This window comes from Hemibagrus wyckioides, linkage group LG05 (assembly GCF_019097595.1).
Source record: "Hemibagrus wyckioides isolate EC202008001 linkage group LG05, SWU_Hwy_1.0, whole genome shotgun sequence".
NCBI classification, from domain to species: domain Eukaryota; kingdom Metazoa; phylum Chordata; class Actinopteri; order Siluriformes; family Bagridae; genus Hemibagrus; species Hemibagrus wyckioides.
In genome coordinates, this window is record NC_080714.1 from 22,358,738 (window position 1) to 22,386,532 (window position 27,795).

The 27,795-nt window shown below is 37.6% G+C and overlaps 3 protein-coding genes across 4 annotated transcripts; all 3 read left to right on the forward strand.

Moving 5' to 3' along the window:
- Positions 1-7,438, forward strand: LOC131353017 (tumor necrosis factor receptor superfamily member 14-like). 2 transcript variants are annotated; one of them, XM_058389683.1, is made up of 8 exons: positions 2-233; positions 2,796-2,885; positions 3,113-3,238; positions 3,320-3,475; positions 4,437-4,521; positions 4,635-4,807; positions 4,982-5,014; positions 5,506-7,438. In XM_058389683.1, exons 1-7 carry the CDS (start codon positions 197-199, stop codon positions 5,008-5,010), a joined length of 696 nt encoding a protein of 231 aa, XP_058245666.1. In that variant the 5' UTR covers positions 2-196; the 3' UTR covers positions 5,011-5,014; positions 5,506-7,438. The 2 variants fall into 2 exon arrangements, with proteins under 2 accessions (XP_058245665.1, XP_058245666.1); XM_058389682.1 differs by lacking the exons at positions 4,982-5,014; positions 5,506-7,438 and having other exon boundaries at positions 1-233; positions 4,635-4,870.
- A 383-nt stretch (positions 7,439-7,821) lies between these two features.
- On the forward strand, positions 7,822-23,733 carry cbwd (COBW domain containing). Its single transcript, XM_058390532.1, has 16 exons — positions 7,822-7,923; positions 8,138-8,252; positions 9,313-9,403; positions 11,451-11,543; positions 11,797-11,888; positions 13,721-13,780; positions 14,217-14,254; positions 15,787-15,833; positions 17,138-17,224; positions 17,381-17,425; positions 17,704-17,760; positions 19,817-19,868; positions 21,456-21,524; positions 21,608-21,673; positions 22,524-22,653; positions 22,823-23,733. The coding sequence occupies exons 2-16, from the start codon at positions 8,153-8,155 to the stop codon at positions 22,888-22,890; spliced, it is 1,095 nt and encodes a 364-aa protein (XP_058246515.1). The 5' UTR covers positions 7,822-7,923; positions 8,138-8,152; the 3' UTR covers positions 22,891-23,733.
- Positions 23,734-25,370: 1,637 nt separating this feature from the next.
- foxd5 (forkhead box D5) lies at positions 25,371-27,041 on the forward strand. Its single transcript, XM_058390259.1, has one exon. It carries the CDS (start codon positions 25,866-25,868, stop codon positions 26,823-26,825), a length of 960 nt encoding a protein of 319 aa, XP_058246242.1. The 5' UTR covers positions 25,371-25,865; the 3' UTR covers positions 26,826-27,041.
- The last annotated feature ends 754 nt before the right edge of the window (positions 27,042-27,795 follow it).

Sequence of the window (27,795 nt, forward strand, 5' to 3'; positions counted from 1 at the left end):
CACCTGTTGGTTTGCTCTTGACAGCGCTTCAGACCGCGGTTCTGCGTTTTCATGTTGTTGTTTTTTTAAACGGAGGAGGAAAAACGGAGGACTACAGTAAAGGGAGAATGAGAAGAACAGCTAGAAGACACGACGCCGTCCGGTCTGTGACCACACGGTTCACTGCCCTGCTCCAACTCTGTGGTTCGAGAGAATAATGAAACCCGCATTTCTGACATGTTTATACATATTAAGTAAGAAGGGTGTGACCTGCTTACGGTCCGCGTTATATCTGTTCTTTATTCACATCACTTATTGTAAATTCTCTACTTTATAATTATACGAACGAATAAATTGTACTAACGTTCAGTTTAACGCCAAAGACCTGTTAAGTTCTGACGAGAAAAGTTTATAGTACATATAGTTTCAGTTTTAAATTTGTTAGTCTCGACTCACAAAATGGCGCCTATTGTTTATATAAAGTTTAGTTAAGGACAGTAATGTCACAAGTGTTATCTACATGATCCACACACCAATCTGTCGTTCTCCAGTTTGCATTTCATTACAGCCTAAAATGTTAATATGTGCCGAAACACATGTAGAAATATAGGAACGTGTGTTTAGGTTGTAACCGTGACAGCAAAAGTGGAACTGTAACTAAGTAAAGCTGCTATGAGTCCATTTCTCATAATCCAGTTTCTTGGTTTGCACTGAACATCTTTAATGGAAGTGCCTTCTTGGGTCTCAATCTCATTTTTGACTGAACATGAAAACGTTTACACAAAGAAAAACACTCTGAAAGGTGATGACTGTGGCATCTAAAGAAAAATATTGCAGCATATATACACTATATTGCCAAAAGTATTCGCTCACCTGCCTTGACTCCCATATGAACTTAAGTGACATCCCATTCCTAATCCATAGGGTTCAATATGACGTCGGTCCACCCTTTGCAGCTATAACAGCTTCAACTCTTCTGGGAAGGCTGTCCACAAGGTTTAGGAGTGTGTTTATGGGAATTTTTGACCATTCTTCCAGAAGCACATTTGTGAGGTCACACACTGATGTTGGACGAGAAGGCCTGGCTCTCAGTCTCCACTCTAATTCATCCCAAAGGTGTTCTATTGGGTTGAGGTCAGGACTCTGTGCAGGCCAGTCAAGTTCATCCACACCAGACTCTGTCATCCATGTCTTTATGGACCTTGCTTTGTGCACTGGTGCACAGTCATGTTGGAAGAGGAAGGGGCCAGTTCCAAACTGTTCCCACAAAGTTGGGAGCATGGAATTGTCCAAAATGTCTTGGTATGCTGAAGCATTCAGAGTTCCTTTCACTGGAACTAAGGGGCCAAGCCCAGCTCCTGAAAAACAACCCCACACCATAATCCCCCCTCCACCAAACTTTACACTTGGCACAATGCAGTCAGACAAGTACCGTTCTCCTGGCAACCGCCAAACCCAGACTCGTCCATCAGATTGCCAGATGGAGAAGCGCGATTCGTCACTCCAGAGAACGCGTCTCCACTGCTCTAGAGTCCAGTGGCGGCGTGCTTTACACCACTGCATCCGACGCTTTGCATTGCACTTGGTGATGTATGGCTTGGATGCAGCTGCTCGGCCATGGAAACCCATTCCATGAAGCTCTCTGCGCACTGTTCTTGAGCTAATCTGAAGGCCACATGAAGTTTGGAGGTCTGTAGCGATTGACTCTGCAGAAAGTTGGCGACCTCTTCGCACTATGCGCCTCGGCATCCGCTGACCCCGCTCCGTCAGTTTACGTGGCCTACCACTTCGTGGCTGAGTTGCTGTCGTTCCCAAACACTTCCACGTTCTTATAATACAGCTGACAGTTGACTGCGGAATATTTAGGAGCGAGGAAATTTCACGACTGGATTTGTTGCACAGGTGGCATCCTATCACAGTTCCACGCTGGAATTCACTGAGCTCCTGAGAGCGACCCATTCTTTCACAAATGTCTGTAAAAACAGTCTGCATGCCTAGGTGCTTGATGTTATACACCTGTGGCCATGGAAGTGATTGGAACACCTGATTCTGATTATTTGGATGGGTGAGCGAATACTTTTGGCAATATAGTGTATATATAAAAAAAGAAATGCCTTACTCAGTCCATTTAGAGCAGTTCACACCTTCAGGAGAGTAAAAGCCTAAGGGACAGGGCTCACAAACTGTATCTGAGGTGTTTGTGCCTGTAAATATATACCGAAACATCAAAACCACTTCCTCCCTGAACACACTGCAAAATTCACTACAGTGAAGCAAATGTTATTTTTAGAAAGAGACAATTCACTTGTATTTAGAACACTTTTGACCAGTGCACTGGCATTTGGAAATCAATGTTTTTCAATCAGCATAAGCAAATGAATTATTTTATTTCCCCAAGTTTGATATAAAATTTGTCAGGACACTGTTGGTTTTCAGTGTGAGATGTTTTACACTGCGTTACACAGAACTTTAATGGTTAAAGACAACTCTAAATTTTAGATACTTATGAACAAGCACTTGGGGCATCTCAAGGAGGCTCTGTAGATGTAGATGATTTGATTTATTTAAATATTGCTCAGGAAAGAGAGATCCGATCAGATATCCAGATATACAAGCCACTTGATGACAAGTGTAAACGTGCCATGTCCTGATTGACTGATGATCTGATATTACCACCGATATATAATGTTTGTATCTGGACTTTATTAAACATTCATTAATAAAGACGTTAAACATTATTAGAATAAAACAGTATTCTAACTTTTACTATCATATAAAGCATATGCACGCCTTTAAAAAACATTGTCTCCAAACAGGTATCTGTGCTGCCCTCACATATGGAACTAAATGCGGGCGAAGTGAATATCTATCAGCAGCTGAAGAATGCTGTCCTATGTGTGCTATAGGTAGGACATGGTGATACTTTTGTAATGCAACCATTCTGTTTCAAATCTCTGTTTCTTCAGTGATTTATCTGGCTTAGCTGGCAGTTTTTGTTGATATGTTTTCTCATGCTCGCAGCTCTTTAAAAATCTTAAGCAGATGATTTTATGAAGACTTTTTGAGGTGAATTCATTCACGTATCTGTCCTCTCATCAGTTTCTCATCAGTTCATGTTATCTCTGTTCTGCAGGGTCTGTGGTTCTGAAAGACTGTCATGGTGATTACAGTACAACATGCAAACCTTGTTCTAAAGGAACATTTATGAATGAACCAAATGGGCTACACAGCTGTTTTCAGTGTAAAATCTGTGAAAATGGTAAATATGTGTCTTAAATATTTAATTCTTGTTTCAGTCATTTTAATCTGAGGATTTTCTAATCTAATGTTCTCCTTCTAGGACTTTATATTTCACAAGAGTGTACAACAATAAAGGATACAGTGTGTGGGGTGTTGGATGGATATTATTGCTTGCGTTATTCAGATGACAAAAGAGATTGTTCTCTTGCAATAAAACATAGTCAATGCCAACCGGGGGAACAAATAAAAACTCCAGGTGGGTACTAAAGCATCAGTCCTTTCTCTGATCACTGTCACATTGAAAAAGGTGCCACTCTGAGTCAGTACTTTTGAACAAGACCGTTAAGTCCCTCTTAAAAATGGCATGTTTATGGAGCTGTGTTGGTCAAGTAATGGAAACTTGGAAATATATCTGAAATAAGAGGTTTGGCCATTGCATTTTAAATCTCCTAAACAACATTGCATCTTTAACAAGGCAGTTATAAGGCAGAAGATTTCAGTAGAGATTTCAGCCACATTGTTCCAGAGGCCAAATAATGAACTGTTCAAATGTTTTATTGTGCCCATATTTAACATTGAATTTCTGTCATGTTACACTTCACAGTGGTGGTTAATGGCTCATATAAAAAATAGACACACAGGACTAGAATGTCTTTGTTTTTACATTACTTTTTAAGGGCAATATATTCAAAAGTTCCAAAAACACCAAACAAATGGTTCTATGTTTAAAGTTAAATGGTGATATCAAGTCCATTTCTGTTCTTTGAGATGCCCCAAGTGCTTGTTCATAAGTATCTAAAATTTAGACTTATCTTTAACCATTAAAATTCTGTGTAACGCAGTGTAAAACATCTCACACTGAAAACCAAGTGTCCTGACTAATGTTATATCAAACTTGTGGCAATAAAATAATTCATTTGCTTATGCTGATTGAAAAACATTGATTTCCAAATGAGTGTGTGTGGTTGTCTGTCTATATGTGGCCCGGCAATGGACTGGCGACCTGTCCAGGGTGTACCCTTGCCTTTCACCCTATGTGTGCTGGGATAGGCTCCAGCAGACCCCCGTGACCCTGATTAGGAATAAGCGGGTATAGACGATGGACGGATGGATGGATGTGAATTTTCTCTTTCTAAAAATAACATTTGCTTCACTGTAGTGAATTTGCAGTGTGTTCAGGGAGGAAGTGGTTTTGATGTTTCAGTATATATTTACAGGCACAAAGTCCTCAGATACAGTTTGTGAGCCCTGTCCCACAGGCTTTTACTCTCCTGAAGGTGTGAAATGCTCTAAATGGACTGAGTAAGTCATTTCTTTTTTATATAAGCTGTAATATTTTTTCTTTAGATGCCACAATCATTACCTTTCAGAGTGTTTTTCTTTGTGTAAACGTTTTCATGTTTCTTTTCTTTAAGCTGTTCAGTAAAAAATGAGATTGAGGAACAAGAAGGCACTTCCATTATAGATGTTCAGTGCAAACCAAGAAACTGGAATATGATATATGGACTCATAGCAGTTTTACTTACAGTTACAGTTACACTTTTGCTGTCACTTATAGTTTCATATTTGAAGCAAAAACCAGCAAACAGTGAGTTGTGTTCAGTTTTTTTGTGTTTCGAACAACACATCAATTCATTATGTTAAGTGGAAATCATGACATCTGGTCAGTTACACTGATTTATTATAATATTCTACCTATTGTGCTTGTTACCCAAGTGCTTGTTTTATATTAATACTTGACACTTTTTTTGTTTTATTTTAGAGAAATCAGAACGTTACAGAAGCAAGTAAGTGGGTAAGTGATTCTCAGACACTTTTTTTGAACTTTTAATTGACTGCAAACAGAAATAACTCCACATTTCCAAACAACTGCCTTGATGAATCTAATATCCGCAATTTGTAACATGCTTCTTTTTTTGTTTGCCTTTTACTTTTATATTTATTTTAATTCCATCATAATATATGCGACAGCCAACGCAGTAGTCACGTTAAATGTTATTTTAGGTCACAGCAGTGCTGTTTTTAGTGATTTTATGTTTGTATCACAGTTTAATTAGCTCAGTAATGACTGAATAATTAAAGCTGGTAAATTTTGCTGTAGAGTGAAATTATGGAAACCAGACTGACATTCTCTTTGTTTATTATAACAGATCTGTGCTGATGTAGGCCCATCTTTACTCTCCACTTTAAGTTGTAGTCCTTATTGTTCTTGTTAAATGTTCCAGTCATATGAATCAACTGTCTTTGTAGATCTCTTAATGATGTTTTTTCTTTTTGGGCATACAGAGCTCCGTAGAGGAAACCGGTTCTCACATCTTAGTGTGTACTTCAACATCATCAACATCCAGTTAACTGTAAGAGCTGCCTCTACTGTATCATCAAGAATGCTTAATGAAAGAAAGAAATTCAGGAAACGAATCACCAGCTGTCCAATTAGATAACAAGGAACAGTTGTTGTGAATGAAAACATGAAGAAGGATTTTCTGCTTCTTTCCAAACCACCAGGTTTACAAAAGGACATGGTAGACATTGTTTGGAAACCCAAAAAAGAGAGTGGTGATTTTTTTTTAATACTTATGATTGGTTCCCTGATTAGTGGATACCAATCATAAATACTGATTAGTGCCCTCTTTATAGGTCAACAACTGCTCTAGGACAAGCAGAATTGCCCAGAACTGTATTCTTCTTTTTTTTTTTAAATAATGGATTCAGGTGGCACGGTGGCTTAGTGGTTAGCACGTTCGCCTCACACCTCCAGCATCCTGGATTCAAGTCTCGCTTGGTGGGTTTCCTCGGAGTGCTCCAGTTTCCTCCCACAGTCCATAAACATGCTTCTAGGCTGATTGGAGTCTCTAAATTGCTCATAGTGTGTGATTGCATGAGAGTGGGTGTGTGCCCTGTGATGGGTTGGCACTCCATCCAGGGTGTATCCTGCCTTGATGCCTGATAATGCCTGAGATAGGCACAGGCTCCCCATGACCTGAGTATAGATCGATGAAATAAAAAAAATAATAGATTTAATGGTTCTTTGTCAGTTTTTTAAAATAACAGAATCCTGATATGTACTTTTTAGAGCTGTGTTGTGTTGGAATTGTTTTGATGGCTCCTAGTGCTCCTAATTCCTATTGTTTAGATATGTTCTCTACTCAGGAAAATACTTTAATTCACCTTCATTTCATTCATTATTTTTGAACTCTATTAAAAACGTTACAGTTGAATTTAGGATTTATTACTAGTTATGGGTTTCATTTTGCAAATGATTTCCCCCCACTTCAGTACTGCTAAAATATAGTTGAAATGTATTTCTTTGCACTTCTTATCTAAAATTTTTAAGCGTTGCTATGGTATGAAGTGCAGTTTTCTCATTTTTAACTTTTGCTCCAAGAGCAATTAGTTATAATGCACTATACACTTACACTATGCACTAATAAATAAACACAAATAAACACTAAACAAATAAATGCTGTTTATGTCCAGCATGTCAATGTCAAATGCATGTAATGTGAATCTGCTAGCAGAACACAGAGAATGTTTCAAATGTTGAAAACTAAATCTTGCAGTGTGGGCGCTTTCTTGCAACACAAATTGTATATCTGTGCTTCTGATTTTGGGTATTGAAACAAGCATTAATCTGACGTTTTGTTCTGGTTACAATAACATGGTAATATTTACATACAACTTTTTTTGTAAGTCTTATTACCATTAATGTATTTTTTCTGTTAATTCTGCATTCATCTGTGGAATTCTGTTGCATCTTATGAAGTATTTGTATCTTCATGTTACATGTTTGCACCACTCCTATGTAAGCCCGTTCACCATGGAACAAATTGGAAATGCTGCTTGATCCCTTTCACACTTTATTCTGTTTTGTTTTTTTGTCACTGTTGCTAATTAGTGGTTAAGACACTGATGAGGCCTGTTAAACTGATATTTACACTTCTAACATACAGTTAGTTTTAAATGCACATGTTTTACATTATTGCACACTCTTGAAGATCACGGGTGTTGGCAAATTTGCTTTCTTCCATAAATCAGATATCAGTGACTAAACATGGGGCCAAGATGTTTTGTTTTGTTTTTGATGTATTTTTAGAAATTGATCTATACCCCAATAAGGACTAGGGACACCCCTTGTTTACACAATCATGAGCAGTTTTTTTTTTTTTTTTTACTAATGTTTTGTAGATGATTTACAACTTTTATACTGTATTAAAATGTTTTTTTATTCTTCAAATTAAAAGTATTGATTATTCTTCAAATAAAAAGAACTAAAGAAAATAGTTGCGTTGTCTTTGTGTTGTGTTATTAAAGAAAATGGTTGTATTGTCATCCTGGGAATGTGATGTTATTGGGAGAGCATCTTCTTCAGATTTCCAGTAACTTTGATCTGATTATTTTCCTATAACAGCACTCTCTGCAGTGTTCAACATCACTTTTTTTTAGTAATCAAAAATGAATGAATAAATAAATAACCCTGTCGATTTGTATATTTTCAAGAAAACTCTTAAATTTGGATTTGAAATCTAATCAATCACAATGTTTCGTATTTTCTTACAAAGACAAAACAAAACCGGAACATCATTTTAAGCAGCTACTGAAGCAGTGGGGACCGTAATTCGTGATACACCACCTCCACGGCGCAGACGAGTTTATTTACAACATACTGTACTAAAGAGACGAGTATAATAGAAACTACACTATAATGTAAGTTGCATCTTCGCTTCGTGCCATTAATTTTATTGTAAGTTACGAGTTAGATACTTAGTTAGTAGACTACCTACTTCGCTGTATGGTGCACAAGTGTACAATCCTGACTGCTGCTTCTAACGCTGGCTCGAATACCGGCTATGAAAAGCAGTTATATGTTGTGTGCTGTGTGAAAACACTGTGCTCTTTATTTCATTTCTACCTTATTCAGCTTTAGAAAGCTCTCATGGATGATGAGGATGACTGTCCTGAGCTGGTTCCTATTGAGGAGAAGAGCAAGACACCTGCAGCTCAGATCCCTGTCACCATCATCACTGGTTACTTGGGTGTGTTTTACTTTCTATTGTAGTGAAGTCAGAGGCTGTAGTGAATTAAAAAGATTAAGCTGCTTAACAAATCAAACTTTGCTTTGAGGACATTATTTAATGTTGGTTTAATAAACCCACACTATATGGACAAAAGCATATGAACATCCACCCATCATATCCTTATGTGCATGCTTACATCCTGTTACAGATATAGCCCCCAATTGCTGTTATAATAACCTCTACTGTTCTGAGAAGGTTTTCTTGTTAGATTTTGGAGCATGGCCGTATTGATTTGCTTATTCAGCCCCAGGAGTATTAAGAAGATCAGGCACCAATGTTAGGCGAGACGGTCTGAGGTGCTGTCATCGTTCTAGTTCATCACAAAAGGTGTTCAGTGTAGTTGAGGTCAGGGCTCTGTGCAGACCACTCGAATTCTTCCACTCCAGCCTTGGCAAACCATGTGATCGTGCAGCTCGCTTTGTTCATAGTCTTGCTGGAACACGTCTGGGCCACTTAGTTACAATGAAGCGAAATTATAATGCTATAAAAAGCATACAGAGAGATTCTATACCATTGTGTGGTTCCAAATTTGTGGTGACAGTTTGTGAAAGAACCACACATGGGTGTGATGGTCAAGTGTCCAAAAAAGTCTGGCCATATAGTTAAATATATCTTTAATGTCTCACTTTGTGACTTTAAAAGAGATATTTGAATTTTGAAAAGATTTTCAGTGAAGCATGAACTTTATGAGAATGCATCACTGAAAGCTCACATGGTGCATAAAGTCTTGCTTCTGTTTGTGTACAGGTGCTATATGGCTTTGTTCATTTTCATATCAGGGCTGGAACACGATTCACTACAAATAGCATTATTGTCATCGCCTACATTTGAAATGGAGTTAGGATTTATAACGTTATAAATGTCATATAAAGGAGAATAACCAGAAAATGTTCACTTTCTGAGAAAAATCTGTAGTACTTTAATATAAAGTGCATTGTTTCTTACATTCTAGAAAAATTTGTAATCATTCCTCAAACTGATAAATATTCTTGCTTTTCCCCTGACATGTCTTTTCCAGGTGCTGGGAAGACAACTCTCTTGAATTACATACTGACTGAGCAGCATAACAAAAGAATAGCCGTCATTCTCAATGAGTTTGGTGAAGGCAAGTAAACAAACATGAATACAACATGACTGTGTGAGATTCTGCATGAGAAAGGCTAATGAATGGGGAGAGTAATCCATGCCATATTTAAATTCACTCTGAGTGGAATAATGTAAAAATACAGCATACATGTTTCCGTAGTGACATGAGAAAGATTTAGTATAATGAAGATAGAAACCTTTATATTGCTAGAACAATTTTCTCCCCATTTAAAATAACTGTGTGGGGATTTGAAAAACAAAAAAGCATTCTACTATCTGGTGCAAAGGGACAAAAACTAATTATAAAGCTCATCTTAGATGACACAATGACCCTGCATTTAAATCTGTAGTGAAATTCATGTGCTTATAATATAATAAACCCATGGTCCTGCATGGAATTAAATTAATTAGTATCCATTATCCAGTCTTTTAAGGGTGGTTAAAATAATGTATTGAAAAAATATCTTTTTTGGAAATAAATTAAATGAATAAACTTCTGTATACTACAGAGCTGTAATTTTAGATATTAGTGTCTCAGCATTTGTGTCCTGGGTGGTCCAGTGGCAGGATCCTGCCTTCTCACTGCACTGCCGCTGGGGTTCGATTTAGTGCCCCGATAAAACGGGAGGGTTGTGTCAAAAAAGGGCATCTGGTGTAAAACCTGTGCCAAAGTCAAATATGCTGATCGGGTGATGACACTGAACAGGTTGCAGCCAGAAGACAACAAGAATTGTCTCAATGATTGAAAACATGGGGCAGGCATTTGCTGTCACTGCTGATGACTTTGCTGTAAATTTATAAAGTGCTTTATGTCATTAGGAAAGCACTTTAGGTATAAGTGTTGTCAGTGTGAACAGCCTTTAAGCCGGTTAATTCTTCTATCGGTACACTGCAGATTATAATTTGTTCCATTCAAGCACAGCACGTTTTCAGCATTTAATTCATAAATCTAAGACTAAGACGTAAATCCACACCCTGAACAAATTTGAGAACATTGTGTATTTTATTTCATTAAGTTTTTTTTTATTTTGCCTTGATTGTTTTCAGTATTATTCGATGAATGTCATCATAAATATCCAAAGATGTTTTCTGAATTGCTCTTAACGCTTTGTCCTGAAGGGGGCAGCAAAGTCCAATCTTACAGCGTTAGTATTGATCTCTCTCTTCAGCGTCCTAACGCTTAAACGGTACACACTAATTGTTTAAAATGGAATCATTTTTTTTTGTTAGTTTTTGTGAAATGAATTGTAAAATATGTCATAATGCTAAAATAGAGCTCTGGAATAGTATGTCATCCTGGTATTTTTGGGGTACTTGAAAATTGTTCTTGATGTGTTGTATACTGCATGTTATTGTGTTTTTGGGCGTGGCTTAGTGTGAGTAGGCAGCAAAGTATGCATGTCTTTTAAATACAGATATGAATGGCCATCCTCAGATAGGTTAGTGTTAGTTTAATTTAAGTCTTTTTAGCGTAAATACATGTTTTTATCATTGTGAAGAGCAGTGAGTTGTTAATGTTTGCTGTAAACCTATCATATTTCATGCCTTTACCTTAGTATGCAGTATAAAGTTACATGTATAGTAAACGTTTCACTGTCTACAAGCCTTCAGTATCTATTCAGATCACGTGAACCATTGTTATATTTCCTTTTCTTAGACTGAAAGAAGGAGAAGGTCAATGCATTTGATAAGTTTGCTTAAAAAAAAGAAAAGAAAGAAAGAAAAGAGGATTTTTAAAAGTATTTATACCCCTTAGTAATGTAAAACTTGATTTGATCTCATCCAACACATTTCCACACTTTGTGCAGTTTGATGGTTATTGCGAGTGTGAAAAACATTAGTCCATCAGCCGTTTTCAATTATTTCACATTGATAAATTATACTCTGTGTCTTTGTGAGGTCTGTCGGCTTGGTCGAGATCCACAGAACAAATCCAAATGATGTCAATGAAGCACTTGAAGCCATATTCTGAAACGTGTGATGTGATGATCCTGATATTATGCAGAATAGTTTCTGTTGTTCTATGTGTGTGTGTGTGTGTGTGTGTGTGTGTGTGTGATGTGCAGGCAGTGCTTTGGAGAAGTCCCTGGCAGTGAGTCAGGCAGGAGAGCTGTACGAAGAGTGGCTGGAACTCAGGAATGGCTGTCTGTGCTGCTCGGTGAAGTATGACTCTGCTTTTCTCAAATCCCTATGGGAAACTCATCTTGTCATTGGCGGTCTCTTTATAATGATCAATGAGGGTTGATAAATTGTGGTTAGCATTAGATGGGATTTAGTAAGTAAGTTTAGGACTTGGACATGTGTGTCTGATAAAGTGTTCAATAAGTCTAGCTACAAGCTAGGTGGATAAAATAAACTGCGGTTTAGTGTATGTTTTCTTTGCATTGTTTTTAATTTGCATTCATTCTGTGTCCAGGGATAATGGCCTAAAAGCGATTGAAAATCTGATGGAAAAGAAAGGGAAGTTTGACTACATTCTTCTTGAGACGACTGGTCTGGCAGATCCAGGTGATTCATCCACTTTGGGGTTTTTTTCCCTCTACTCTTTCTTTTCCTTTTTTTTAGTCTGTGGTTCTGTATGTATGTTTGGGTTGCTTTTATATATATATATATATATATATATATATATATATATATATATATATATATATATACACTGACCAGGCATAACATTATGACCACCTGCCTAATATTGTGTTGGTCCCACTTTTGCTGGCAAAACAGCCCTGACCCATCATGCACTGTGTATTCTGACACCCTTCTATCAGAACCAGCATTAACTTCTACAGCAATTTGAGCAACAGTAGCTTGTCTGTTGGATAGGATCACATAGGCCAGCCTTCGCTCCCCACGTGCATCATTGAGCCTTGGCCATCCACGACCCTGTCACCGGTTCACCACTGTTCCTTCCTTGGACCACTTTTGATAGGTACTGACCACTGCAGACCGGGAACACCCCACAAGAGCTGCAGTTTTTGAGATGCTCTGATCCAGTTGTCTAGCCATCACAATTTGGCCCTTGTCAAACTCTGAGGACAAAATATTCACTTGCTGCCTAATATATATAATATATTCACTTTCACTCAAGCAAAAAGCACAGCATCATACCTACAGACGTTGTGTGCTACACTATTGTCCAATTTTCGGTCTAGGAAAATACTTTGACGACCAGTTGACTATCCCACAGTTAGAGGGGTTTTGTGCAAAGGGTTATCCTTTGCTCATTGCCAATCCTGTGTGATATTAATTCACAACCTTCTGCTCATCAGAAACCTGTTACCACTAACATATCAGTGCCTCCCGGATTTTGTGATCACAGACATGAATGCAAAACCAAACAAACAGCAAGATGTTCAGTTATAGAGCGTACAATATTTCAAAAATAAACCCAGATTGCAAATTTTTGGCTGCCATAAAAATCACAAAAAACCTGGAGAGACTGGCATATGCTGCTACTACCTTTATAAATGTGTTATTTTTAAGTGATCAGTTTTTAAATAAAAAATTGAATGATGCATTCAAGTGCATTACAGCAAGAGCAGGCAACATTTGGGGCTCAGAGTGTCCATCGTCAACAAATCATCAGAAGGGAAACTCATCAGTCAGATAGTGCTTTGACAAAATAGAATTCAATAGGAAAGTCATGTGGGGTATCACCTCTGCCACACAGATGCCACAAATGATTGACAGGTGTTAGGACAGACCATCGCCTGGCTGAGTCTGACAGACAAAGCAACACATGGAGCTGACAGAGCGTGCTCAGACCCGGGCTTTTCTCATAACTCTGGCTTGTCATTGGCTGAGACAGCCTTGTCACTCTTCGGGGTCTCATGGGATTGATATCTTCCCCTCACCAACAATGTGGTGGTAGCCTGAATGGGTTATGCATCCAATGTCTTTTAAGAACAACACTTTCATTACCAGCCTATCAAATATTTACAGTGCTTTCTTATTCTACCCTGACGGCTGGACAAAAGTCCATTATGTGAACAAGATTGGCCAACTCTGTTGCATGAATCTGTGAAATCTCTCAAACCAGGAAAGTTGAAAAGCATGGAAACAAACAAAACAGATCCTGTAGTGAAAAAAAATCCTCAAACCACCCGTGAAATTTGTTAATGCATTTTAAAGCACATAGGAACTTGTTTAAGCTGTTAACATCAATAATACATTACTAAGCAATGCTTTTGGTTTAGTTACAGCCCATGCAGTGATATCCCAGTATTCCAAAGTTTTTCTGTGTTTTCTTGTGTTTTCTTTTAGAAATTGTGGGAGAAATAAAACAAATCATTGTAATTCGTGTAGCTGGTGTTTTTATTGATGTTTTTTTTCCACTTTAGGAGCAGTTGCCTCGATGTTCTGGGTTGATGCTGAACTAGGAAGTGATCTTTATCTGGATGGTAAGATGTCACATGGATATGTTTTCTTCCTGTCTCTCTCTATCACCACTTCTCTTCTAGATTTTCTTTAATATTATCAGTATGCAAACCAAAATATTTACAATATATGGCGTACACTGTGAGGCTCTTTAACGTTATGGTGATCTATAAAAGGGAGGATGTCGCTGACCTTTAATTTTAGTCCATTTTTTCCAATCATCACTCTAATGTGCTCTGTTACACTTTTTTGGGGCACATGTATATTTTAAAAGTTTCATCAATGCTTACTTCAAATCCCACTTCACTGTATAATGTTTTGTACAGATATTTAGTAGTGTAGCAGAAAATACACTGTACAAATTACTGTTAGAAATGTCTCTATTTAATGCCAGTGAATATATAAAAGCATACGTTCATGGTTGTTTTATTTTGCAGAGGTTTTATTTTGTCGTTTCAGGCATTATTACAGTTATTGATGCCAAATACGGAATGCAGGTGAGTGAAGCAGTTGAATATTTGTCTAAAATGTATAGTCGTCTATAAGGTATGGTGCAAATACTCAATAATTCCATTGAAAGATCATTTAGGAGCCATATTGTTTCCTGTCTTTTGGTTCTGGGAGGAAGCCATTGTTTGATTGCACACATAGGATATATATTCTTTTTCTATTGTATGCTTTATTTATTATTTCTTACATTCTATAGCATCTAGTAAGCAAGTCACAAAGCCAGTTTTGTTATCTTTATGCAGTGACAATAAAGATATTCTATTTAAATCTAGAAAGCAGTTCTATGAGATGGTCTGAATGAGGCTCAGACACAGTACTTTTTTTCATATCGTCTCTCTTTGTTTCGGACTTGTCGAAGTGTCCATTCTCTTGCGCCCTTCCCCACACGTCGCTTCCTCCGCCGAGCATGGGAGAAGGACAGTGCTAGTGACACCTGGATAATAGGCCGCCATTTGAAGGGTGTCAGAGCCAGCAGGTCGTCCCCGTTTACGCTCCTGCCGGCACCTCGGCCCATCCGTCCCCTCTGGGGAGCTCAGGAGAGGGAGGGGATGATAGAAACTAAAGGAATTGTGGGAATCAGAGCAGATCATTCTAATGGGCTTGTCACCTTTGTGCCCACTCCCACGCCAAGACCTGATGTGTTCATCAGATGTGCTGGTGTATGTGTGTGTGGTGAAATGGAGCTGTAATGAGAGTTGATTTTAGCCCTGCTCTCCTCACAGCTTACTGGCCTGGACATGCTCAGCTTTTATTTCTTGGCTGTCAGTGAAAATGATTGTCAGGGTCTGGGGTTAGTGTGGACAAGTGTGATGGCTCTCATAGATGACAGAGGCCTGGTCTCTGGGGTCAGTGTTATTACAGATTTAACATGGCCAGTGAAAAATCTCACAGCCTACCAGATGCCCTGTCAAAAACAGATTATCTTTTGAATAAGCAAACTATTTGGAAGTTATAACAGTTTGAGAATTGAACCTCTGCATTGAGTTTGCATCATTTCCTTTTCAATTCAGAGCTGTCACTTCCCTTCTTGTGATGATTACCAAATTTTGTTAGAGTTTTTGTTAATTGATATACTGATATGTTATAGATGAGAACATTAGAGTTGTTGGACAAACTCGGATAATTTGTTCTTTAAACAGATTAAAACACAGTTTTTATCGGATTAATACAGATGACATATTAATGGGAAAACCCATGGCTCTGTTATGCTTTGGAGACTTATTTATTTATTTATTATTATTTATTTATGATGCTAGCATGGTTTGGGTTCATGTTTATCCTTATAGGGAAGAATCACTGCAAATCCATACAATCCTCTGTTTATGAGGCCACGATCTTCCAGGATGATAATCACCACATCCATGTTACACAAGTGCTCACTGAACGGTTTAATGAGTATAAAATCGATGTGCTGTGGCCTTCAACCAGTTCACCAACCCAATTAATCAAATTTACCACAAAGCCTGTATACATTATCTCAACTAAGTGTTCTATTTCCTGTTTGTTTTTTGTTTTGTAGCATCTGACTGAAGAGAAACAAGGAGACTTGATAAATGAAGCTGTAAGGTAAATGAACACTTCCTTGATTAGACTCGTGTAATAATGTTGACTTTTCACTTTAGAAGGAAAGGTGGGAGGAAGAAAAGCAAGAAGAAGTATAGTACAAGGCATAGTACAAAAAAGCTTGTTCGTTTTTTACACGTTAAATTTCAACCCATACACAGTAAAATTCAATTCAGTATAAGTTTTGATCAGTTACAAATTTAAGAAGTTCCCTTTATCATTATTATAGCAGCATCTCATTCACATGGACTTTTACAGTATAGTGGATGCTATAATTTGAAAACAAATAAAGTTAGATAATGATTTATTTCGTGGACGTTCCACAATGTTAAATGTAACTATAAACAGATAAAAAATAGATATAAAATCTCGTCTACCTGAGCAAAACTGTACTATTACTTGTTTGAGTGCTTTGGATGCCGTGAATCAAGTTGTTGGTAATTTGGGAAATTATAGTTGCTTTATCTAGTCCACCCTGCTAGTCTGATATCTTAGAAGATGCGTCATGACACTATCTTTCATAACATCAGTGCAATCTGAGGGGTGTTTTAGAGAAAAGCAAGGATGACAGAAAGGATAGAATACTTTAATTCTATATATAATTGATTATATATTTGATAGACACCCTCTAGAGTAGTTTACAGTTATGTCATTTATTCAACCGAGCAGTTAAGGGCCTTGCTCAAGGGTCCACCAGTAACAGAGCTGGGATTTAACTTACAACCTTCTGTTCAGTATTTCAGAATCGTATCCACTGATCTACTACTACCTTTAACACTATTACCTTTAAAGTGGTGCAAATGCTAGACAGTATTTCTCTTTAATCCACCATATGGCTGGATGCTCCTGATGATAGCAGAAGAGTCCAGTCACAATCCAAGGCTGTCTCTCTCTCTACTCAGCTGCTGTTACTGAGACATGCTGGAGATGACTTGAGCATGCTGGAATGCTCACAAGTGTCCGCGGCCGTCGTCTCTGCCTGTGTTCTCTGTTTGTGTTTTCCTACCACACAAAATGGTGGGGCCTTTTGAGCATACCACCCACACACTGTAAGACAACAAAGACCGGGGGCCGACACAAAACAACAAAGAGTGTGTGTTTATGCTTCTAGACAAACACACACACACAGTCTTTTGCATATATTAGTGAGTAGGGTATTTGTAGACGGTAATAAAGAGTGTGAAGAGCTATACGATGGCTTTGGTCTTTTGTGCATTGCTTGCTTTGCTCTCTTTTTCTCACACGCACTCACACAAGAGAAAGCAACACTGCCAATGATTTTTGTACTTCTTTCTCTCTTTTTTCAGGCAGATAGCCCTCGCTGATATGACCATTGTTAATAAAACCGATTTAGTGAACGAGGCTGAGCTCGATCAGCTTCGAGACACGATCAGGTACGAAACCACAGCTGTACTTTACAGTATGTTTGACCGGATTATGTGAAACCCCAACGTTCAGCTGTTTTTCATTTTGCTAAACGTTCACTGTTGAATGTTGAAACCTCTATATAAAGTCATACTCACAAGGCCCTGTTGCTCGCTGCATTATAGGTCTATTAATGGCCTCGTCAGGATCCTGGAAACACAAAGGTCCAGGTGAGTTTGTGCAAAAAATGCCACTCTCGCACACATTATGAAGGCGTGAAATTAGAATTTTTGCCGGTTGTGTTAAATGACACACTCAAACAATCTGCCCAGCCCTGTTGTGGTAACAAAAATATATCAAGCATGACATTACACAAGCACCTTTAGTTGTTAGTCTTAGCTGTTCCTGTCTGCACAGGCAATTTCTGCAGTGTCACAGCCGGGAACGCGGTTTACTAAAGTTTACCTTTTAATTGCCTTCACATTTATGATGGCTTTTCTCCTTGTAGGGTCGACTTGTCTCAGGTGTTGGATCTGCATTCTTTTGATACCAAAGATAGCATGAGGTAAGATGATTGTTCTATAAAGGTGACGTTTCATTGGTAAAAACATTTTATTTGTGTTACTTAAATGTTTTTTGTTCTTCCAAGTAAAAAATATTCAGTAAGTGGTTTTATTGGCAGAAAATAAAATTTAGGACATATTTGGCCTCTGTGACACTGCATGTCGCTTGCAGCTGGTTTGATTAGATCAATCGATCGATCTATATAGCATATAGCAAGTGGTGTCAAGGCAGTGCAAAAGCAATGCAGGATGGGTGAAATAATCTAATAAAGTAAGCCCAAGCTGCTATCCTTTTTATATTAGTTAGAAATTTGTTTACACTACTTATTGTTACGTGGAGGTTCTCTCCTAAGGGCTTAAATGTTTTTGAAATATTAATGCAAACTAATAATATACAATTTATTGAAAATATAAGAATAGAAATAATGATAAAATTCTAATCCAGCCAAAATTGCATGTATGTATGCATGTATAAATATAATTGAGAAAATGGGACTTACCTATGGAATAAAAGCTATAGACCGTCATAATGGTCATTATAAGTAGTTATTTATAAATAGTTTCCACATTATGTTGTTTTTCTTTCTTTCTTTCTTTTCTTACTTCTTTCTTTCTATTCCATTATCAATGAGTAAAAAATCGCAGCACATTCTTCTTTCATTTCTGCTTACTAGTTACTGTAAAGGTATCCAATTATTGCGACATTAATAATAATAATAATAATAATATTTTAGGTGGATGTATATATATAGACCTTTTACACAAAAATCAAGGGTCTATGGATACTGAAGGCCAACCCATTTTTCTGTTTCTGTTTGCTCTTAATAAAATACAGAGAGAGAACTATGAAATAATTAGTCTAGCTAGATTTTAATGTTGTGGATTGGACCTAGTCCTGTAATTTGAAATGGATAAATACTATGTTGCTTGAATATCATATTTACTGTTAATAAAAGAATTTGCTTTGATACAAAAAAATTGGTACTTGAACTTGGGTCACATATGTTTCTGATATAACCACAGGGCCAAATAATAAGTGAAACCCTCTTATAACATTGGGTAATCTTACTTAATCTTACATGTTTTAGAAATTGACATTTTTCATTAACTAGTATACTGCAGAATGTTTCTTACTAGTAATTTTCTACCTTCTAAAAATGTTTATAGCTCCCTGTGGTGACAACAAAATGCATTAATAATAAAGAAAGGTTTTCTTAATGAGGTCAATTCATTTAACCAAAATGTTAAAATGAGAGCCTTTCAGTCAGGATTTTCTTTGACTTAAATATCTGTTTTAACTTAAGCTTCATATTAAGTCTGTAATACAAGGATTCAGCCGCTGAAAAGTCCTAGAAAATGACCAGATTTCTTTACCAAAGCACTTAGTCATAGTTCATAAATTGCATGTACTATTACAAAAGCCACAGAGGGATTGATCAGACAGTAGAAGATGATCAGACCAGCTCAAACATTAACATGTAGATAAAGTAGATTAGCTCAAATTATTGAAAACAATAATGAACACTGGGCGCAAAAGACAGATTACTCATTTATCCCTACAAAGATGACCCGAGTTACAACACAAGACAGTTAGTAAGCGGTGAGCAGAGTGAAACAGTGTTAATGTGAATGGGAGAGGCCAGCTGCAGAGGATTAAAGCCTCCACCACATTGAAGCTCTACCGACGCGTGTCCATACAGCCACCCTTTCAGCCTTTTAGCGCGCCCCATTTGCCCCCTGTGCTGGGGCGACCCCCCTCTGTTCCGCCTGTGTGGTACTCCCAGCGGAGAGAGTAATCCAGAGGGTAACGTTTACCCTCCCTTAGGGGTCATGGACTTCTCTCCATCTTTCTTAGTCTCTCACATTCTGCCCACAAAAACTCCTTTTCTCTCATCAGCATGTAGATTCGGGTTAAGACCGAGGGCAACTAAATCCAGCTCTTTGTAGGGATTTCTCTGAGACTGTATATCTGTAAGAAGGCACTTTGATGTTTAAGCAGTCTGTGGAGTTGTTTTATATTCAAATGACACTGCGATCTTTGCATTGTATGTTTTTCAGACTGGCGGAGAAACTACAGCTAATGAAAACAACACATGCACATCTAGACAAGGTGATCATTAGTTGTGAATAACGATGTAATGCTTTGTGAAAATTGTTATTAAGAATACAGTTGGTTTTCAGCACATAAACATTTAAGCAGTGAGGTACATATCATATATCATATCATATCATATAATATAATATAATGTTACTCTTATCATACACTTGGGTCAATTTAGTAGAAAAATGTGACAATTATCCTGAATTAATTTCTTGTGAAGTTTACTTTAGAAATGTTGAGTGAAATATAAACTTTAATTTCATTTCACTTCCAAGTAAAACACTGTAGTGTATTTAATCATGCCCCAATTTCCCTGGAGGTTGCCCATCTCATATATGTAAAATCCCTTCATCATCTATTTCCACTGGGGAGGTTTTAACATGAGTCTGTTTGTTGATGATCTGCACCAATCAGATTTGTAGAAATAATAAGTAGTTAAAAATATAATTTAGCATGATTACTGCCGTGACAAAAACAAGTGTCTAAAACTGTTGAAAATTTACCAGGAATTGAGATAAGCTTTTTGGAAGAATTTAAGATAGGCCTTACTGAGAATGTTTCAGAAAATATATTTTTTATATATTGTTTATATATCAATAACAGTTTGTCATGTGGTTACACAGACACCAGTGCACAATCTCTCCACACCTTGACTGCATTTTAGTGCAGATAATACCATTTTGTCTGTTTTTCAGTAATTGATCTTAATTAATATTACTTAGTAACTGCAGTGAATTGTTTCATTAATGCATTTTAATAGTAAAAGTGTGTAGTTTTTAAAAAGTAAAGTAAAACTTTATACTTTTAATGACACATCTTTGAATCTTGAATTCTGAAGCACCCACTGCTTCTGGGAATTGAAGTGGTTAACATAACATTTATCACATTACTACAAATTACACGATACAACAATACCCAGCCCCTGGACTTCCTCTACTTCAAAGCCACTGACATAAAATATCTGAACCTTTTTACATCTCCAATTAGGTCTTAACTCTGGCTGCTTTAGCTCACATGATTAAATCAAGGGCTCAATTTGCTTATATTTCCTTCCTATTTTCATTGTAAGGAGTGGTGTCTGTGCTTTGGGGGAGCGATTGGTTTAGTTTTAGTATTGGCCCTCGATCTTTTCCCGCATGCGTCCCCCTACCCCCACCCCTCCTCTCACCGAGACGAGCCCCATTGCTCTTTTCATGTAAACGAGAGCCCTGTTTTCTGTTGTTATTCCAGAGGAAAAAAGGAAGTGTGTTACCTCGACACTGTCAAACAATGGTTTAAATATCTGCGAAGTGGTCTTGTAATGCCCCGGGGAAGTTCACGAGTTTGGGGGGGGGGGGGGGGGGGGGAAGAAAGACGAGTTGACCAAGACCGTGTGCAAAAACTGATACTAGCTTCTTGAGGAAATTAACCTTTTTAACACATTTGGTGATAAGACATTAACTGTGTTTGTGGTGCCATACAGAAATCCTATTAATACTATTTCTGACCATGCTTTGTTATTGTTCTTCACACAGTTAGGGTTTAACAGTTTGTATATAATATTTATTTAAAGATTTGTTGTAAACATGTTATTTTATTTGTTCCTGTAATTTACAGGAGATATTAACAGTTACATTTGAAGTACCTGGAAGTGTCTCTGAGGACCATTTAAATGTGTTTATTCAGGTATCAATAATTGTTAATAAAATACCTCAGTTAGGGCATGTATATTAGCAGTGTATATACTGTTTGTGTTTTTTGTGTTGTAGGACCTTTTATGGGAAAAGACGGTTAAGAACAAAGCAGGACTGCCTATGAATGTCATTCGCTTAAAGGTGAGCTTAAAATAATCTTATATGCTTTAAAAGCAGCTGTGACAATGGGTGTATATTTCTAGTGATGCAAAGAACAGCAGTTTGAAGTTGTTTCAATAAAAGCTCCAACTCTTCTGCTGCCCAGCTAAATGCAGAATGGCCTTAAAACCCATGTATGTTGAGCATTTTCTGGCTGCATTATTTACTTTTCATGCTTATTTAAACAGTTCTGTCTGTTTTATGTTTACCTTCTGGACTTGTAGCTATGGGAAAGTGTGAAATATGCAATAAAAATGAGCAGCTGTAAACCCACTGGGCTTAAACAAGCTCTTCAGGAATTACTATTTATTTAACTCTCAACTGCTTGTTTGAGCTTTACTTGTAAAAAGATTTATTACACCAAAATATAACATGCACCTTTACTGATTGACCAATTTTTAAGGGAGAGTCTAAGAAATGGGAATTAAAATGATGTTTTCTCAAACAGACTGAACTGAAAGTAAAATGCATGTTCCATAAACACAAAAAAAAATTACCTGGGAAAAAAAGTCCTGTGTAACTCTTCTGTTATTAGAAAATAATTTATACATAAAATGTATATTACTATTATAATATCTACTCCCAAACCTCAAATTTCTTTATGCAGCTAATATCATAAATTTTATTTTCTCACACAACCAACCGGAAATGTTAATTTTTTAAATTGTCAATTTTTCAAAAAGCTAATTAGTGGTGAATCTGATATTATAATAATCATCAGTGTTGGTAAACTAGTGGTACAATCTTTCCATGATTTTTAGCATGAAAGGTAAAGATCTTCATATAAAAATGCAATACATTTTTTTCCACTGATGTGTGTTGTTCTGCACAGGGCATCTTTTCCCTGCATGGTAAGCAGAAGAAGGTAATGCTGCAGGGTGTTCATGAGCTTTACGAGCTGGATGAAACACCTGAGGCCTGGACAGATGGAGAGCCCAAGATCAATCGACTGGTCTTCATCGGTGAGAAGTCTACCATTTCCTGGTTTTTGGATTGAGCCTAGTCCTAGGCCATATTTTCACAGTAATTGTAACCTATATCTATAAATAGAGATTCACAGTGTCCGTTTTCATGTTGCAGTATAATTGGTCATTCTTTAAGCAGTCATAACACACATTCTCTTGATTTCAGGTCGGCATCTGGATGGAGAAATTTTAAAGAAACAGTTTCTCTCTTTAGTGGAGACAAGAGATGGCTGATGAAATAAAGGCATATGGAAGTAGAAGTGGTTAAGGCATTGGACCACTTATTGGAAGGGTGTGAGTTTGAATCCCAGGACCACCAGGCTGCCGCTGTTGGACCCTCGAGCAAGGCTTTTAGCCATTAACTGCTCCGTTGTGTAAATGAGATAAATATAAGTCGTTCTGTATAAGGGCGTCTTCCAAATGCCATAAATGTAATGTAATGCATCTTAAAATAGGAGTGTGGATCTAGGATTGGTTTTTGCCATCCATATCCTATTACATATGATTATAGTCAAAGTAAAGCTGAGTGCAGACCAGCACAACTTTCTATTCTGACTGTAATTTCAAACAGATTTCCAGTCAGAGTTTACGGTGCCATGAACAGATGTTTGTACTCCCAATCATATGACTGACTTGTATTAAGGTACTCATGTCTGAAAGGATGCAAAGGACCTTGTGTTAGTGAGATTTCAAGAATATTTGTACCTTGTAAGAACCTTGGTTTTGGGTGTAAAAGAAAAGATTTGCTCGACACTACATCATGCCTTCCTGTTAGAAAAATTGTTTTTCGAGTATTCTGCAGATAGTTAAGAGTTCTTCGATGGCTAAAATTCTTCCTAGAGCCCTCTCTTATAGGGAACTTTTACAAGGGCTATATTTATTTTTTTCCTGAAAGAGAACTTGAATAATTGCTGTCAAACATGCAGCCAGCAGCTTTCACCAAGTTGGACTGATACCTGTATCCACATCTGCTTTTTTTTTTAGGTTGTTTGACACTCATGTTAATAATCAAATTTTAATTATTTTTTGCTTTAAACAATAAAGCCATTAATTAAATGATTGTTTTATATTAAATCAGCTCTATTCATCAGTGTAATTGAAGTCCCTTTGTGATACATAAATGTATAATAATAATAATAATAATAATAATAATAATAATAATAATAATAATAATAATAATAATAAAAACAACAAAAATCATACTCTTCTTTGATTTATTATTATTATTATTATTATTATTATTATTATTATTATTATGTACTAAAAACCTACAAAAAAATAAAATAAAAAGTAAATTAAAGCACTTTTTGAGTGAAACTAATTAGTCAAACTAAAGTGTTGTAAAAAATAAACCAATCACAGGAGAAACTAAGTTGATAGTCTTGTGATTTGTTAATGTGACAAATTTTGTTTTGTATGCTGCTACGTGTGAGATTCTGGATTACTCGAAGCACCCACTTAACACCCAAGATTTTAATGCCGTAAAGTGACAAAGTCTCACTATTCCACGAAAAATCCTGCAAGTGTGAATAAATGAATGTGAATATAATAATGCGTTTGAATATAAGGAATTGGCTCCGCCCACATATTTTTTCCCTGCAGTTTCTGTTGCATTATGAAATACTTTGAAATACATACACTGATTGGCATCTGCTTAGTAGGGAACACCATATTACATTATAATTAAGATGAGATGTTACACGTTACAGAGGGTAGCCGGTAGTCGTGTTTTGTTTATCTGTTTAATTTGACTGAGATGGTAAATGTAGGCAGATCTCCAACTGTGAGGAAGTGCATGGGCTGGTCCATGCCCTCTTTCAGCTGTACGTGAGATCAGTGCTAACTGCTTTAAGCCAACACGTTTGCTTTGAGGATGGTTCAGGTCATTCATGTGGCCGTAATAAAACACCGCCGTGTTCCCCTGCAGGCTGTAATACAGCTGCGCCGTTTCCTACTGCATTCTCATGCTAAAGAGCCGTTTAGCGGCCTCTAAGCGCCCATCCTCAGGCAGGCCAGGGAGGCGCTCCACGGTCATTCTCATGGTCGCACCGCCTGCCGCGAGCTTCAGGTGGCAAACTAAACCAAACACAGGAGGTCCTGCGGGAAAACGATCCTCGGTTTAATCCTGACTTTACAGGCATGGGGTGGAAAAAAACACTCCCAAGTCTCACCTCAACTCCCACTGTGCTCCTGAAGAGGCGTGCAAAGTCTGCAAAGTAACATATACTTAGATAATACGCCATATATACAGTCTTGGTACATAACCTGGTGGGGTGATTTTTAAGAGTAAAGAAAAAAGATCTACTTGCGCGTAAAATGTACAAACTGAATGTATAAAAGGAGTGATGAGAGTTTAGTACCCTTTCTTTGAGTGTGCTATTTATTTATGCATATTTATTTTATAACAGAAAATTGTTGTATAATAACATAATAGAATTTACACATTTTCACATATTTCATCTTATTTATTAGTTGTTCATTAATGAGTATTTATATGCTACAAAACAAATTGTGAAATATGTCCCATCCATCACACATAATTTTAAAGTCACACGACAACCATGAATTGTTTTTATTTCATTTATTTATTTATTTATTTTTTACATTTATAAACGTTATGCAAAATTCGCTTTAAATATCTGTCTACAATGAATTACATTTTCTTTTAAATATTCTTTGTCCTGGTGATTCATTTCAACTGAAACGAAACACAGGACATTAGATTCAGTAAAACCATTCGCTTACAAATAAACACAATTGAACACACATGATTAATTGATTAAATAACAGGTTTATAAGAAAAACAGCCACTATTTATAGTTGTATTTATAGTGAGTATGTTTCAACGTTATATATATGTATATATATATATGCAAAAAAATGAATTCTAAAAAACAGTCAACCCTAAATGTAATTATATTTAAATTGGGTTTATTGGAATGGCATTGTAATGTAAATGACTTCACACGAGTCTGCAGCAGGTCAGAGTTCTCCCGCACCTGCGCAAGTCCTGCGGTTCCCTGCGGCGCATCTGCGCTCCTATTGGTCTGACCATCAGTGGACTGAAACAGACTGCGAGGGTCCTCATAAATAGGCCATCAGTACAGCTTGACCAGCAAACAAGAAGCTCGCTGCAGACCACACACATAAACACAAGAACTTTGCTTGCGCTTTTCCCTCAAAGCTGCGTCCCTTGTTGCGGACCCATTATGATCCTCTCCATGGATGAAGCGGCTCAGCACGCAGCCACCTCCTCTGAAGAAGAAATAGATATCGTCGGGGCAGATGGAGGAGAGTTTTTCCTACCTTGTCGGGACACAGATGACTCACCGGCGGAGTCCAGCGCGGAGGCGGACACTTCAGAAGCCGACTCCTCCGGGGAAAGTGAGGTCACGACCCCGAGCCGCCCAGCGAGCGGCACTGTTAAACCTCCATACTCGTACATCGCCCTCATCACCATGGCTATCCTGCAGAGCCCCATGAAGAAACTCACTCTCAGTGGCATCTGCGACTTCATCAGCAACAAGTTCCCTTACTACAAGGCAAAGTTTCCAGCGTGGCAGAACTCCATCCGGCACAACCTGTCTCTCAACGACTGCTTCGTCAAGATCCCCAGGGAGCCGGGGAACCCAGGCAAGGGCAACTACTGGTCTCTGGACCCTGCTTCGGAGGACATGTTCGACAACGGCAGCTTCCTGAGAAGGAGAAAGAGGTTTAAGAGGAGTCGTCCAGAATATTGTAAAGACGGACTTGTGCTCTATCCCGGCATTAGTGGTCGATCCTACGGGAGGCCTTACTGCGTGTCAGGACGTCCTCTAACGCAGCCTCTCGGATACACACCGTGTCCATATTTCCCCTATCAGAGTGTGGCCGATGTTAAGGGCCTCCCAGCCGGAGAGTTTGGGCCACAGGCGCGCCTTACTTTCCTTGAACAGGGGCCCGAGCGCCCGACGCAGAAATGCTCTTTTACTATCGACAGCATCATGGCAAAATCAGACAGTCCCACACGCAAAACCCCTGTCCTCCAACTTCCACTCGATTATGGACATGTCTTCTCGCGGTCAGCCTCCTGTGTGGTTCCAGGTTTTCTGCCAATGACACGGACACCTTTTACACTGGCCAATGTGCCGATTACAGAAAACCTACCAATGCTCTATCCTAACTGTTGAACATGCTATAGACTGTCATAACTGAGCCAATTTATAGCAAACATGTTAAATGTTATAGCACACAAGTGTCTTTTATTTGCACATACATTGAATCCCAGCTGCCTTATGCGTTCCAATAAGCCGTTTGTACACAGCTTTAATGTAAATATATAATGTTAATATATGTGTGTATTTTTGTGTGTAGTGCGGAAATATGTAAAATTGTGTCGTTTTGTGTTTCATTGAAATAAATGTGATTATTATATTTAAAATGGCAAGCGTGGTTTCAATTTTTATATATAAACATAACAAACCTTCATAATCAGTTCATTGTGTATAAACGAATGGTCAGCATAATACATGTTGCCTCTGTATTTGAATGTCATTTTTTAGCCAATGCAAGGACTGAGCAAGTAAACAAACACTTGTTTACTGGACTACATGACAGTCTTTTTTTGTTTGTTTGAATAAAAGTTAATTAATCAGTGCTTTTATTAATAGGATACTTACCTAGTTTTGTTGCATCGTATATTCTCATTTTCTGTAGATCCACTGTCATTGAGAGCATTATGTTCAAGCTGTCTGTTAAATTCTAAGTGCAAAATAATCCTTAAAGTTATATAACATCATTCCCTGAAGATTTTTAATTAATCAGATTAATGTATTCCTAAAATTAAACAGTCTGGAACTCTCACAGGCATCTTAGCCTGTACACATCTTTATTTTCTAGATGTTAGAATTAAAATATCCAGTAGTGGACTGAAGGACCTTCCAGGATGCATTCCTGCCTCACAATATTCACGGGGCAGACTCCGGATTCAGGATAAAGGATAAAGAAGTTACTGAAGATGAACGAAACCAGCACCACTGTGTCCGATGGAGGAAAGAAAGAAAAAATGAAATCTAGTCTCTACATTCATGTGGCGTTTCCTCTGTAACCTATTTACTGGGTTGTCCACAAGAGGGCGTGTGTGCACGTGAAATACCTGCT